Raw genomic sequence first — 16,150 nt, 5'->3', positions numbered from 1 at the left:
CTATTCAACTCTACTGCCCTTGAGCAAAATTGTTCTGAGTGTATTTGCTGGGTGACAAGCTGAGTGGGTGTTTATTTTAACTCAGTGTGCATCTTTGATTGTTAAGGACAGTAATTGTTGTCACTTAACCTAGACTATAAAATAGGCCAGCCATTCGAAGTAGAAGGAAGCCCCATGGGGCCCAGGCATAGACACAGTGCTGTGGGTTGCCATCATTGATGGGGTTGTGTGACCTCCAGTATCGGGGATGGGTTAAGTCTTTCCTTAGGGTTAGTTCCAGTGTTTGGGTGAAATCTTCTACTGAATGTGAGGTTTCTTTTTCCAACTATTGCTCTTTGATGCGCCTTCCCCTAATGGACTATTTTAGAAGAAATGGAGCTGTTACCCACATCAAGATTCAGAACACTGGGGATTACTATGATCTCTATGGCGGGGAGAAGTTTGCCACCTTGGCTGAACTGGTCCAGTATTACATGGAACATCACGGGCAGCTGAAAGAGAAGAACGGAGATGTCATCGAGCTCAAGTACCCCCTGAACTGTGCAGACCCTACCTCTGAAAGGTCAGTGACATCTAGTGACACAGATCTGCACTCCAGGGCTGTGGGTTGTAAGCCCACTTTGTGGGGTGCATACAATCTGTGACTCCAAAGGCTGAATTCCTGACCCTGCCTTTACCGCCTGAGTGCTTGGGTTACAGGCATGCTATACTACACTTGCCTTATATGGCCCTAGAGGTTGAACACAGGCTTGGTGCTTGGTGCATGCTAGCAAAGCACTCTATACACTGAGCTACAGCCCCTGCCCGCGGGGCTAGTAAAGTAAGAATGTTGGGGTCAGAGTACTGGCAGAACTCCCTCAGTGCAGCAGCTGCAGTCAGTGTTCCTCACACAGATTCTATAGGACTCCTACAGTTTCTCCGTATAGATGTAGTATGTGCTTTAATTGTAACTTTTATCAACAGCTCATGAGCTTTGGGAGTTGGGACAGAAAACATGGAACTTGAGATGCCGAAATAGCAGCAGCACTACAAGGTGGCTCTGACCAGTTACTTAGCAGCAGTACCAACAGAGGTCAGGCTAATCCCAGAAGTGAAAAGCAGAGCCTTGAAGGACCAGCTTTTCCTCAGCCTTTTAATGTTATCTCCCAAATGTTAGCATGTCCTTGTCTGTAGAGAACTGCCATTGTGGAGCTCGTTCCACATGCTTGGGGCCAGGAGTTGAGAGCTGATACTTGCTTTATTTGCCCTGTATTGGCTTCTGCATTCTCTCTCTCACTGCAGATCCTGGGTCTTGCCTTTCCCAGCTTTCTGTCCTTCCTGCTAGTAATTTATTTCTTTGGCTACTACTGTAGCCTCAAGCTATCTCCACCTGCTTTAGATCCACAAGTGCCTTTCTAGGGGCATGTGGATGGAAGGATGCTACCAGGTCTGTGGGCATGAGTGTTACTTGCTAGGGTAGCTTCTTCCTTACCTAAAGCCATGGCATTCGAGTCACTGTGTCAGAATGTTTCTGTGGCAACTTAAGTTAAGAGCCTTGGTCTTAGAGCCTGCCACCTGATGGCCCTGGGCAGCCCATATCAAGACTCTCATGCACAGTAGCTAAAGTACAGGTATCTGGGTCCCATGTATACATTGTTCTCTCTGCCTGTGGGAACTCACACTATTAGGGAAACCCCTGTCCCTGCTCCAACATGGAGCACCAGTAGAGCTTGATGGGATAGCCCAGTATAGTTTGAAAACCCAGACAGCAGATTCAGAGATATGTACGATTAGGTTAGAAACATAGAAAAATCTAAAATGCATTGAATTAACGTATAACAAAGATCCTTTTGTGTCTAATGGCACAACAGGAGCAGGTTCATGGGATCCTGTCTCTGGTCATTTGTTTGTTTGTTGTTTGAGTCCAGGTTTCATGCAGGCTGGGCTGGCTCCAGATGGCTGTGGAGCTGAAGACGGATGGCCTTGTGCTCCTCCTTCTGCCTCCACTCCCCGTGGATTGTGTTCAATCAGGGTTTCTGTGGCTGGGATGGAACACCATGACCAAAGCAACTTGGGGAGGAAAGGGCTTATTTCATCTTACAGCTTATGGTCTATTACCCGGGGAAGTCAGGGCAGAAACTCTAGATGGGACCCTGGAAGCAGGAACTGACGCAGAGACCATGAAGGAATACTGTTTACTGGCTTGTCCTTTTGGTTTGCTCAGCCTGCTTTCTTACAGCACCCAGGATCACTAGCCAAAGGGTGGCATTACCAACAGTTATGGGCCCTCTCCCATTTGTCATCAATTAAGAAAATGCACAGTAGGCTTGCCTACAGACCAGGCTGGTAGGGACATTTTCTCATTTGAGGCTGTCTCTTCCCAAATGATAGCTTTTATGAAGTTGACATAGAACTAGCCAGTGCACATGAATTATGAGCATGCACCACCACAACCAGGCTTGTAACTTTCTTATTTCTTCACTAAATGGCTGTAATGCAACAGCTGGCTCTATTAGGGTTAGGCACTAAAAAAAAAAAAAAAAAAAAAAAAAAAAAGTCAAACTGTGTTTTCAAAAGATGGGAGATTTAAAAGGAAATAGGAAGTGCTGAAAATACAGGGTTTTTGTTGTTGTTTTGTTTTTGAGATGGGGTTTCTCCATGTAGCCCTGGCTGCCCTAGAACTCACATCCACCTGCCTCTGTCTCCCCAGTGCTTGGATTAAAGGTGTGCATCATCATTGTCTTTTGGACACGGGTTTTCCAATGATTCTGGGCTCCTTTAAAAAAAGATTTAGGGGAGGCCAGGTGTGCTGGCAGTGTTTGCAATATTGTCACTTAGGAGCCTGAGGCAGGATGGTCTACAGCTAAAGACCAGCCTGGGTCACACAGTGAAACTGCCTTAAAAAAGAAAAACAAACTTTAGTTGTCATTTTTAACATATCTTTGTCATTTTTCCTGTCTGAGATGTAGATTCTGTCTGTCAGACACTGCCCCCTGGAGGAAGCTGTCTGTTAGGGGCCTGTGTTGAGGAGAGCTGAGTGTGTGTGGTACCTAAGAACATGCGCACACGGCAGCTCAACTCAGCTTGTTCCCTTTCAAACATGGACACAGGTGGTTCCACGGTCACTTGTCTGGAAAAGAAGCAGAGAAGCTGCTGACGGAGAAGGGGAAGCATGGCAGCTTCCTCGTCCGAGAGAGCCAGAGCCACCCCGGAGACTTCGTTCTCTCCGTGCGCACCGGGGATGACAAAGGGGAGAACAACGACGGCAAGTCCAAAGTGACCCATGTCATGATCCGCTGTCAGGTAGAGCGTCATGGGGACTGTGGGCCCCCTGCAGCTGCATTGGGGGGCTTCTGCTGAGAGGAGTAGGAAGCAGCACATCCACTGTCCTTCTGTCCTTGCTCGTCTACACCCCATGTGCATCTTTTCATTTTGAAGCACTGTTGTTGTTTCTTTCCTTTTTGTTGTTGCTGTGTTTTTCTGCTGGCTGTTTTGTTTCTGTTTTTCTGAGATAGGCTGTATGTGTCCATGGCTGTCCTGAAGCCCACCTGGCTGGGGACACTGCACTGACCCTCCCACATCCGTGGGTGCACCTCTGGGTCAGCAGACTTCAGAAAAGCATCCTGTGTCTATCTGAACACATCAGACTTCTTTCTTGTCACATTCCCTAGCGTATAGCGTCACAGCTGCATATGTGACATCATGTGATGTCGGGCTGAGGCATGCTGAGGAGTCTGGACATGATGGAAAGTGTTTTGCTTCATGATGGAGTTTACATTTGATTTTGATTTAATTGCATTTTATGTCAGTTGTCATCTGTGGTGCTGGGATGGAACCTAGCACCTGTCCTACCACTGAGCTGCAGTCCCCACCTCCCCTGCCTCCTCAGCACCGCAGCTTCCTGTATGGAAGGTGGTGGTAGGCTTTCTGTTTCTGGGAGTCAGTCTCTAGGTTTCAGTTGAATACAGTTTAGGTTTCTGCAGTCAGCCAGTTAAGTGCACCCATCACTGCATACCACTTTAGATGCCCTCCCATCAAATCCCCAGTGTTTGGAACTCTGTTGTCATCTGCTGCTGACTGGGGCTCCTGAGCCTGTTCACCATACAGAGCACCTGTGTGTCTGTGTGTCACCAGTACCGTCCCCTGCCCCTAAGTCCTTCATAGTCACCATTTGATCTTTTGTCACTGTGTGTTGAACTTTTTTTTCTTGGATGCTACATATAAATGAGGGGACATTGTATGTTTCTTTTACACGGCTTGTTTGATTTATTGGGAGGCTCTCCTGTCTCATCCACTTGCCACTGATGACAGGGTTCTCTTGTCAAGGCCAAGTGTGGCTTTACTGTGATGATGTGGACATGATGTTAACATGATGCATGTGTATCTTGTTCTCATCATGCTCTCTAGTCAGACATGTGGCTTGCTTCTGAATACAGGTTCGCGTTACTAAGAACTCAGTGGCTGCAGAAGGGTGGGAAGACAGTAACTAGCATGGGGTAATGGTGCCATCTGTTTGGTCTTGAAAGGAGCTGAAATACGATGTTGGTGGAGGAGAGCGCTTTGACTCTTTGACGGACCTGGTAGAGCATTACAAGAAGAACCCCATGGTGGAGACGCTGGGCACAGTCCTGCAGCTCAAGCAGGTTAGGAAACTGAAGCTGCTTCTCCTCTGGGTTGAGAGAGTTCTACCATGGCATCTCCCACACTTGTGTACCGGTCAGCCTGCTGTCCTCGTGACAGGATACATGAGGGCAGGCTAATAGAGGAAAGGGTGCAAGGGTCACTCCACAGCCACGTGGCCCTGTGGCTTTGGGCCTGTGGTGGCATGTTTACCATGGTGGGAGCACACTTGGTGCACGGGATTACCATGTGACTGAGAAACAGGCAGAAAGGGACCCTGGTCTGTTTCAGCGACCACCATATACACACACAAGTGCACACACGTTTGGGATGATTTGCTGCCTGCCTCTGCTTTTGTGAAGTCTTTTCTTTCTTCACTAACACTCTTTAAAGCATGTTTTCTTCCTTTCCCACCGCTGCTGAACACAACAGCCCCTCAACACAACTCGTATTAATGCTGCTGAAATCGAAAGCCGGGTTCGAGAGTTAAGCAAGCTGGCTGAGACCACAGATAAAGTCAAGCAGGGCTTTTGGGAAGAGTTTGAGGTAAGTCACTGACAACTTGGTTTTACATGCACTATTAAATGATGATTGAACAGGTGAGGGGGAAGCCCTGTGCTGAGGCCTGGCTTCCTTTGTGTGTGGCAGGTTGCTGAGGGGACTTCTTTGAAGCAGAGGGGCATTGTGTTCCTGGGAAGGGTTGGTAGCTTGTCTCAGACAGATGCGCCAGCATCTTGGTTCAGACCACTGCCAAGGACCCCAGGAAAATGAAAGGATAAAAATTCTTCTGGCATCCAAGGACCTTCAGACAAACTGCAGCTTCACTGCTGTGAGTGAGGCCAGGAGAAGGGCCCTGGCTGTGAGTTCACACCGTAGCAGGGAAGTTAAGGGGCTCACTTCTGTCCTGAGCCGTGTTTGTGTGTGAGCCTGTCTGTGGCCCTGTGTGCCACTGACCTGTGTGTCCTCTGGTTTGTCTGACTTTTCCTGCTCATTTGACCAGAGCTTTATAGACAGACCTTTGGCCTCTTTGCCTCCACAGTCATGGAACAAACCCCCAAACGTCTGCTCACTGTCTAAGTTTATATTTTGTTTTAATTTTTCCAGACAGGACTTCTCTCTGTAGCCTGGAACTCTATCTGTAGACCAGGCTGGCCTCCAACTCAGAGATCTGCCTGCTTCTGCCTTCCCAGTGCTGGGATTAAAAGCATGCACCACCATGCCCACTTTAGAGAATGTTTTCAATTTATTCTTTGATAGTTTGATATGCAGCTGACAGCCACCCTCCTCCATTTCCCCCTCCCCTCCCTACTTTCCGTTAGGACTTTGTGTAGGACTTGAGGACTCACAGCTGTTTGTGCCACCATGTACCAGACAGCTTTCGGAGAGAGGTGCTAGTTCCATTCCGCAGAGGAGTGTGAGGTCAGAGAGGTCAAGTAGATTGTCCACCCTCCTCAGTCCTGGAGATGGACCCATTCTAGAACAGTCCTGGTGCTTGCTCTGCACTGATGCATAGGAACTAGAACTTGGGTCTGGTCTCATGAGCCATTAGGGTGGACCCTTTGAACACCATTCCGAAGTTTCTTGTTGAGAGAGGGAGGGATGAAGCTGTCGATAAAAGTCTGATGAGAACAGAAGGAGCCAGAAGGCCATCTTTAAATTATTTATTTAGTTATTGCTTCTGTGGATCAAATGCAGGACCTTGTCCCACTTAGCAGTGACCCACCCAGATCATCTTTCTCTTTTTTTCAAGTTTGAATATTTCTATAAAGATGAGCCTTTTGTCCTAAGTGCATTGCCAGTACATAGTTGGTCACCAATAAAATACTGTTCTCCAGTGTATTAATTACTATAAAATGAAGGGTATTTTAACACAGACTTCAGCAGAGGTTAAGAGACAAAGAGGAGCTGGGGAGATGCTGAGCCATCTCTGCAGCCACCAGCCCTGAGTCTTCCAAGTGTAGAGCAGGTTCCCTTGAACACAGAGGAGATGATAGGCTGTAGCTTCAGGTAGACAGTTCAGGTTTGCCTTGAGCACAGTCTGTACCATTGCAGTCAGAAGTTGGCCCTGTGATGGGAAACCAAAGCCCGCCAGGCCTTAGTCTCAGGTGAGGAAGAAGCTGGGAGCCTGCCATCCTTCATGTCTATCTGTGCCCCTTTCCCAATCTGCCTCCCTGTTTGGGATCTGCCTCCCTGTTTGGGATCTGCCTAGCTGTTAGTCCCTTGTCTCCACCATATGTACCATCTCCCCAGCTCATCCTTTACACAGTGGCCATGGAAAACAAATTATAGATGGCCTCCATTCGTGACACATTGAATTCAGCCTGTCTTTTATATACCAGTAATACACAAAAGGAAAAAGTGAGTGGCTTTGTGTGCGGTAGAACCAGCCAGGGTCCCATCTGTGTTGTTGGAGTTGTAAAGTAAGTCAGAGCATTGAGGGGCCCTGCAGAGATCTCAGATTGTCCCTGCCTCTCCACATCAGTCAGCCTTAAGAAACTGCCTGTCGAGGCTGGAGCTGGGGCCATGAGGCTAAGGACAGAAAGGCTGCTGCAGGGTGTTGGAAGTTCACTCCAAGCCACTGCAGTTTCAGTTCCGAAGCTGAAGTGTGAGTCTCATCTGCAGGACACTGTTATGAGCATATCAGAATTGCTTCCTGGAGGAGGATCAACACAGCATCCTGTGTTCCACAGTGTGCTTTGATGGGGGTGGCGGGATGTATCTCACCTTTCTCAGTGCAATCTGAATTCTACAACTTGAGTTGCTGCAGGGTGCTGTCACTAGGAGGGGGCTGGAGGGAGCAGGTTGTGAACCCATCCGCTTTTACTTGGGACACGTTAAGAGGTTTGTTTGTTTTGGACAACTCTTCAGTCTTCACCTTCTCCCTCAGAGTTTTCTCAGGGGAGCCTTCCCCATTCCCCATCCCCATTTCGAGCTGGATACTTCCTTCCTATTGTGTGTGTGCATAGGGATCTGTGAATAATGTATGTGGCTATTGGTTTAATGTACCACACAGCCAGAGAAGCAGGTAACTTTTGTGAGTCTGTTGGAGGAAGAGAATACTTTGCCCAGATGTACCGCTGAGGGAACAAGAGGGTGTGTGTCATCTAGGAAGTGCCTAGTGCAGTGAGGGACCCAGAACAGTTCCATTTGGTTCCTTGTAGCCTCAGACTCCAGCAGACAGCCTCCAACCCCCTGACTCCCAGGTAGGCTTCAAATAAAGTATTGTGGATGCATTGAACCCAAGCTCCTTCAGAAAGCTGTGTTGGGCTAAGACGCTTGCTCCAGACTCATCAGAGGGGCTGACACTGATGCTTTGATGGCGTAGAGCAGTGCGCTGGGCTTTGCTTCACTGGTGGACAGCTTGCTTTCATTGAGTCCCAGATTGAACCCTGGGGTGTGTGCAGCTGAGACTTTAAACTCCCTGAACACACATGCCTCAGGCATTCTGATTCAGGCTCACAGGGCTGGATTTCAGAAAGATTTTAGTTTCTGAACTCAGTGTTTCTGATTAAATCTGTAACTATGACAAAAGGGGAAAAAATCCAACAGACAAAACCCTCAAATCCCAAACAGACAGAACCATAGAACATTTGACTTACTGGGGCTACTTCCCCAGTGTTTTAATTCCTTTTCCTTAGTGATTTCAGTTTTCTACAGTTCAGTTTCTTCCCGTCAGAGGGCGCCTGTCATGTCCTGCCCAATAGCTCTCCTGGCCTGTGGCTGGGAGGAACCCTAGGGCCTTCAGCTACTGCCCCATGATTTGTCCACAGGGACTCTGTCCTGCTTGTAGGCACTATGACTCTCCTCAGAGGCAGTCATGCTTTATGGAAACAAGCCTTTAGCTGCACCCAGGGTGCTGTCTAGAGTGATAATTCTTCATGGTGATCTCTAGTGGACATACTCTCCTGGTGACTAAGCAGTCAACATTGAAGGACAGCCCCCAGTCAGGCTCTAGCTGCAGGCTCCAAATGCTCCAGGTCACAGGCTAGTGACAAACCAGAACCTTCCCTGGAGGCCCCAGCTTGAGAAACGAGCACCATCTCCCCACAGAGCAGTGTCGGCTCTGAGGTCTCCTCGCTCACTCTGAGCTCTCCTGTTTCTGACGGCACAGCTCCCCGTGTGCTGTCTCTTCAGGGCTTTGTTGGCCTTGGCTCTGGAATGACAGGTGCCCTAGGCTCTTTCCTTCTGTTACCCTGTGCTGTGGAGGGCGGTACTGCTGCTGCTTCGGCTGCGATGGCCCTTCTGCAGCTTGTTTCTTTTTAGCTCCTTAACTTCTTGAGCCTTCTTTAGTGTGGCATCTCCCTGTGGACACATCTTTCCAATGTGTCACATTGGAAAGATGCCACTGAGGTTTTTTGTTTTTTGAGACAAGGTTACATAGAGCTAGCTCAGGTGGCTAGCCTCGAGCTTACTGTGAGGCGGGAGAGAACTCCTTGTCTCTACCTTCTAAGTAGCCAGTTTCTTCAGTGCTGGGCATTGGGCCAAGGGCCTTGAGTGTGTGTGCATAAGCACACTTCCAACTGAGGCACACCCTCAGTGCCTTTCGCCCTTTTTTTCAGTATTTGGGACAAGCCTGTACTGACTTCAAGTTTGCTAAGTACTGGGTTCACAGGGATCCAACACCATCCTTTGCTTTCCTTCTGAAGCAGGTTCTCTCCGCTCCCATCTTCCTCTGTTCCCCTGTGACCAGCTCCCCGTTTCCTCCCTCTTGCACTTTTCTGATCCTCATTAGGGGCACACCCGTGCTTTGTTCCTTTCCCTCCCTGCTGACTGTCCTGCTGTCCCTGCCTTCTTCTCCTGACTGACCTGGCACCCCCAAGCTTTGCTGCTTTACTGCTCTGACTTGGTGGTTTGGGCGGCTTTCCAGTCTGCTGCTTGCTGTCTTGGCTCTTCAGACATGCCTCCCGAGCAGGTCCTTCTCCTCTAGAGACTGAGCGCTCCTTTTACTTCACGTCTGTGGACGTTCCGCATTACGCAGGAGCTGAAGGCTGGGTCCTTGGTGCCCTTGATGCAGTCTCCTTCCCTTTCTCCCATGGCTAGAATTGGAAGTCCTGTTGTTCCCTTCCATGTCGGCCTTTCTTGGGGAGGGAGGCCTTTTTATTGTCTGTGTCCTGCTGAGCAGTGGGCCTCTCTGAGCATTGAGCGAGGTGGCCATCCAATTCTGTCTCCAGATGCATGAAGATACGGTGCCTGTGTGGGATGGCTCAGGGGAGCAGGGGTGGAGATAGGATTTCAGCCTGATGTTCAGGGCTGAAAAGACTTGAGAAGACTTGAGCTTCTCCATCGCAGCCCCTGCCTCGACGCTGTAGCACCATTTGTGCAAGACTCAGCATTTCTCATGTGCCTTTCTATTCAGGAACCTTCAATGACTCCTTTTTTCCTTTTGGAAACATGGCATTTTCATTTTGAAAAACCAAGAATCTGACTCTCAAGAAAAGTCAGAAAGATGTCCTCATGGGTGGTGGATGACAGATGGTTTCAGCTTGGGGACTTCTGTTTCATGTTTCATTCCAAGTTGGCCATGTGTGTTTTCTTCTGCTGTCCTGAGATTGCCCTGCCTTGCCCCATCGATCCTCTGCCATTTTCTTTTTTTGGTTTTTCAAGACAGGGTTTCTCTGTATAGCCTTGGCTGTCCTGGAACTCACTCTGTAGACCAGGATGGCCTCGAACTCAGAAATCCTCCTGCCTCTGCCTCCCAAGTGCTGGGATTAAAGGCGTGCGCCACCAACGCCCGGCTTCTCTGCCATTTTCTTGACTTCCATTTCTCCTCAGCCTTCCACTTCCTCATGTGCTGTGTCTAGATGTGCTGCCCAGTATCACCCCGCCCTTCTTGGCATCAGAATATCCAATGCTCCCTTCATTTCTGTGTGGCCCTGTGACTTCTGCAGAAGAGCTGTCCCAGACCCAGCACAGTTGAATGAATGTTGTCTTTCACAAAGCTTTTTGAGTGGATGGGTGTTTTCCTTGCATAAATATGTGTGTTCCACATGCATGCAGTACCTGTGGAGAGGATATTGGATCCCGGGAACTATTGTGAGCTGCTGGGTGGGTGCTGGGAACCAAACCCAGGTCCTCTGGAGGAGCAGCAGAATGTTTACTGCTGCGTCATCTCTCCAGCCCCTCCTAACATTCTCTGAGATTGCACAGTGGGATGGCATCTCTCCACCTCCGCCTCTGCTTGGACTTCTGCTCTTTTGAGAGCTCACGGTTTGGTTGTAATTCCTGGGGAAATAGTGTTGCCAGTCTGTATCCCAGTTTTGCTTTTTGCTGCCTGGGTTTGCATTGTCTTCAGTGCAGTTGCTGAGTGACAGTGCAGGTCCACAGGACTGCTGGTGAGTGGGACACTGCAGAATGCAAACCTTGGAGTAGGGCAGGGCTACTGGATACAGTCAGACTCCTGTCCCCATTAGCCTGGTGTCCAGAAGGAAGTGGTTTTGGCAGAGGCTAGCTGCTAAGCTACAGCTGGATTGCCCCTGGAGACATAGGATAGACAGTCCTAACCCCTGAGTTCTTATTGGCTAGCTAGCTGCTCTCATCGTGGGAATAGAAAAGTCTGAGCAGTCTGGGACCTGGACATGGCATAGGGATGGGTTGCAGAGTAATGGAGGGGAAGCTGGGGTAGGTGTTATCCATTTGTTATCCCTGAAGGCTGCTCACTGCTGTCAATCAGCACCGACTGCCTGGGTGCAGGGCCTGGGCTTGACCCCGGGGACCTTCAGGGCTCACAGCCTGACATGATCTCCACAGCATATGCAAGAGCTCCAGCAAACTCACAGGGTTGTGTTGACAAAGGTGCCCTGATGTGGAACTCTCGAGTTTACTCTGGCAAGGTCATTCTTGTTAGCACCCCTATTGCAGGAGCTAAGATAAACCAGGCAGATGCTGCAGGGCCCTACCTTTCACAGAGGTGACCTGCAACATGCCCTTATGAATAAATGTCACATGAAGTTTGGATCATAAGTGATGGTCACAAGTTACTGCCAAGTTTTAGTAAAGCTGCAGGCCCTTACCGTAACCCTGTCGCATTGCCCAGGCCCCCAGCTCCTTGTTCTGGCTGCTTCTGAAGGTTGGATCCATCCCTTCAATGCTTGCACTTATTTTTGAATATTATCTCTGTGACCTGTCCACCTCATTGCCTTTGTGGCCAGCTCAAGGTCAGGGAATGCCAGCTCCCAGATGGCAAATGACCTTAATTACTTGATCTGAACTCATTTACAAACCTCGTGAGCATTGCGTTGTCTAGTTCTACATATCTTATGTTCTTTCTGCTCAGATCTCCACCAGCTAAAGGCTCGCACTATGAGCCATGTGCCAAGGCTGGACTTTGTATGTTGAGTCTGAGAGTCAAGAACTTGTTTTAAATCCCCAGCATTTCTCCCCATCTTTGAAATCTCAGCTAAGTGAAGTGGTGCAGGCTGTGTTGTCGTGCTGGATGGATCTGCCTCTCCTTGCAGAGAGCTCCCCAGGCCACTCTTTGGCTCATCACAGAGGAACCCTTTTTCGTTTTAGCTGCCCCTCACCTTCTTCATTTGTCTGTGATTTTTCTATCAAAAACCAGCTTAGGGGCTCTGTGGCAGATCGCTGCCTAGCTAGCGTACATCAGAGACCCTGGGTTCCATCTTGAGCACCATAGAACCAACAAGCTAGGCTTGCTGAGAGCTGAAGAGACACTTTTTTCTCATTTTGGAATTGAACTTCCCTGTCTGCCTCAGCCTGGCTTTTCCCACTCTGGCCTGTCCTTGCTTCTTCCTCACTTCTGACTGGGCCAGTTTTCTTTGGCTGCCTGCTTCAGCTCTTTCCTTGATGGTGTCCCCAGTTCTTTGCCCCTTAGAGCTGTCTGGCACTTTCTTCTGGACTCCATCTGGCTCCCTGCTTTTTCCTTCTAGGTCAGCTCCTTGCATTTTGTCCAGGGTTCCTGGGGGAAATGTACAGCAGTAGCTCTGGACACAGCTGTCATTGAGATGCCAACTTGACACGACATAAGTGGACCCCACTGGTTGGGTGTCTTGTCATTAGTGACACCAAGCTGCTTCTGCCTTTTCTAGTGTCCATATTCTAGGGCTGAAGACCACGCCATGTGCTGCTTGCATATCTGTGCCTGCTCTCACTAGTGCTGCCCTGGTGTCTGAAAAGGCCTTTCTTACACACATTGTAGCCAGTTTAGCACAAAAGAGCCAAAGTCAATAGGCCGAACCAGTGAAACAAACAAAAAGAAGGCCAGGATTCCTGAACTTCATGTCCGTGTTTCCTCCCCCGTGTGTGTGCTGCTGCTGTTGGCGGGTAGTCTGGTCAATGTAAGCGTGTGGCTCACATCCCATTCTGGAAGTGTGACTAACTGTGACCATCTTTCCAGGTGTTAAGTAGTCTCTAGACCCACTCTATAGAGTGGCAGAGCCAGAGTTCTTCTGTGTGACTAGGTAGAGTTTTGTCTTCCCTCCCTCCCTCCCTCAGTTCCTTCCCAAAGTTGTGCAGTGGCCCAGGCAGCCCTCATCCCTGTGACCCACTGTCCTGGGCACTGGCCGATGTGTAGCTTGCTCCTGGGTAGGCCATGATGATTAGCAAGCCTTCTGTAGCTGGCATAGGTCACTGTGAGCACTGCTGTCAGGTGCTGTGCTGTGGGGATGGGCGCTCTTGTTCCCATGGTCCTGACTCGAATTCCAAGGGGGTACCCTTAAAGCAGACGACGGGCCAGGCTGGTTGCTTCTCTTTTCTATTTTTCCTGTCCTTGCTCTTCTTTCCCTCTTCCCCTCCCTTTTCTTCCCTCATCTCCATCCTATCTTTTTTCTTTTCTTTTCCTTTTCTTTCTTTTTCTAGGAGTCACTTTTCGTATTTAAGTTTACTTTTTGCATTTGTTGATTTACTTGTATATGTGTGTGTGTGTGTGCTCGCACGGATGGCTTATACCATGGTATGTGTGTGGAGGTCAGAAGTTTTTTTTCTTTCACATGTGGTTTGTGGGGACTGAACTCAGGTCATCCGATGTGCAGCAGGTACCCTTGCCCACTGAGCCATTTCACTCCCCTCTTTTGGGCACACATGGTACATGATAAAATTGACTTTTCTCTGTTTCTAGACGCTACAGCAACAGGAGTGCAAACTTCTCTACAGCCGAAAAGAAGGGCAGAGACAAGAAAACAAAAACAAAAACAGATACAAAAACATCCTGCCCTGTGAGTATCAGTCTCCTGCCTCAGTAGCAGTCAGTGGGCACTGGGGTCACATGCTAGCTAGCATAACCAGTGGTAGTAGGACTGATGACTTCCCAATGCCAGGAAAGCTGTGAACACCAAAGCTTGGCCCCCTGTAATATACACACGGTGGCAGGGAGCAGGGCCTTCATGAAGACCCCATGGCTACTACACAGGCTGGAGCTCACTCTGCTGTCGCACATTTTGATGTGACCTAATCTGGAACTGTGTAGACGAAAAGCAGGGCTCTTTGTTTTGTCTTGGAGTGCTGGGAAGTTGAACGGCAGGTCTCACACTCAAGGTGAGCATCCTGCTACCGTGCTACATTCCCAGCCCTTCCTCCTTTGTAGGCTTCTTCAGTTCCAAAACCCTTGCCTTGTTTTGATTGATTGATTTGTGTGTGTGTGTGTGTGTGTGTGTACCTTTGTGTTCATATATACTAGTGACTAGTGTGTGAAGTCTATCCCCAGACTTTTTTGTATGTTTGCTTGTTTATTTGTGTGTGTATGTGTGTACCTTTGTGTTCATGTATACTAGTGTGTGGCTACATGTGCATGCCTATGGAGTCCATCCCTACCCTTCTTTCTGTTTGCCTGTTTGTTCACTAATTAATTAATGTGTGCCTTTGTGTTCATATATACATGTATGTGGATACATATGTGTGTATGTGGAGTCTAGAGGACCACCTTGGGCATTGTTCCTCGGGTGCCATCTCCTTTGTTTTTTGAGACAATCTTGTCATTGGCTAGGAACTCCCCTATTAGGCTGGGGTGGCTTGTCAGAGAGCCCCAGAATCTACCTGACTGCACTTTGCAGGACTAGGCTTAGAAGCATATGCTGCAGTGGCCAGCTTTTAAAAGTGGGTTTTGAGGATCAAACTCATTCTTCGTGTTTACAGGACAAGAACATAGAGACTGAACCTATATATCCAGCCCTCTTTTTACCTTTTATTTTGAGATAATAAAAAAGGGTTTCATGAGCTTGCCCAGGCTGGCCTTGAACTTATCTGATAACAGGCAGGTCTTTCACTTGCCATGTTCCCGTCTCTGCCTCTTTAGTATCTGAGATGGCAGATATGCACCACAAGGGCCAACTGAAGTAGGTGCTCCCCCCCCCCACCCCCATCTTATTTTATGTGTGGGTGTTTTGCTTGCATGTGTGTGCACTACCTGCATGAGAGCTTGCAAAGTCACTTCACGAATTCATTTAGCAGTGTTGTCAGTGGGAGAGGTGGACACTTGAGCCCTCAGGGCAGAGTTCTTGCCACCTCTTGCTGATGCAGGGTCTTCAGGGTGGGGCTGCAGAGTGGTACATGGGGGAAGGGGAACCCTCACAACTTCAGCGTACAGATAGGTGGTGTGCTTATATACATACATACTTGGGTTACTCGGGCTCCGGATGCAAGGCTTTCTGCTGCTGGAGGCTGGAGCAGAGTTGGAGAACACTGGCCTTATGGCTCAACTGGTCAAAGATGCTCTGTGTGTGTGTGTGTGTGTGTGTGTGTGTGTGTGTGTGTGTGTGTGTGTGTATGTGTGTGTGTATGTGTAAGAAGGCATTGCTCTCATGAGAAAAGCAAACCAGAGTTTGCTGAGAATCGAGTGGAGCTGAAGAGGTGTCCTGGGGGCCTTGGAGGACCAAATTATTTCTCAGTTTCCCCCTCTCAGAGCTCCACTGGTTCTCACTGTAAGGTGCAGCTGTAGGAATAGCTGATGAACAGCTGCTTATGTCTCAAATGACCTGCCTGCTGCTATGGTAACACCAATCAGATCACCAACCCTTTCTTTTTTTTTTTAAAGACTTATTTATTTGTATGAATACACTGTAGCTGTCTTCAGACACATCAGAAGAGGGCATCTGATCCCATTAGATGGTTATGAGCCACCATGTGGTTGCTGGGAGTTGAACTCAGGACCTCTGGCAGAGCAGTCAGTGCCCTTAGCCACTGAGCCATCTCTCCAGCCCCACCAACCCTTCCTTAAAAAACTTTTTTTTTTTTTTTTTTTTTTTTTTTTTTTTGGCAGACAGTTTTGTAACTTTGAACTTGTTTCATCCTTCTGTGTAGTCCTGAGATTCCAGGCCTGCACTGTCCTATGAGTTGCACATCATATTTCTTTAAAGATGGGGGAGAGGATGAGGCAGAAGATCAAAATTGTACCCATGAAACACATCCAGCCCCGCGGCTGATTCCCATTGTAAAATATGTTGGCTTTGATAGAGCACTCAGAATTTTATACGGATAATATATTTTTGTACAGAATTAAGACAACTCATACTTTATAAATCTTGTCTTACAGATAATATATTTTACTCTGCTTCCTTTAAGAAACCCTTTGTTGTAGAAAATGTGGAATATACTAACACAC

The 16,150-nt window shown here is 48.4% G+C and overlaps 1 protein-coding gene across 2 annotated transcripts in view; it reads left to right on the top strand.

Annotated features, from left to right (window-relative positions):
- The window catches only part of Ptpn11 (protein tyrosine phosphatase non-receptor type 11), a 62,584-nt gene that overhangs the window by 21,585 nt on the left and 24,849 nt on the right, over positions 1-16,150 (top strand). For both annotated transcript variants that reach the window (XM_076922668.1, XM_076922667.1), the window contains exons 3-7: positions 368-562; positions 3,090-3,282; positions 4,506-4,622; positions 5,032-5,145; positions 13,673-13,769. In XM_076922668.1, coding sequence (XP_076778783.1) covers positions 368-562; positions 3,090-3,282; positions 4,506-4,622; positions 5,032-5,145; positions 13,673-13,769 — 716 coding nt within the window. The remainder of the gene's footprint in view (positions 1-367; positions 563-3,089; positions 3,283-4,505; positions 4,623-5,031; positions 5,146-13,672; positions 13,770-16,150) is intronic.

The sequence above is a fragment of the Arvicanthis niloticus genome, chromosome 24 (assembly GCF_011762505.2).
Source record: "Arvicanthis niloticus isolate mArvNil1 chromosome 24, mArvNil1.pat.X, whole genome shotgun sequence".
In the NCBI taxonomy this organism is placed as follows: domain Eukaryota; kingdom Metazoa; phylum Chordata; class Mammalia; order Rodentia; family Muridae; genus Arvicanthis; species Arvicanthis niloticus.
This window is presented reverse-complemented; position numbering and strand designations above follow the sequence as displayed.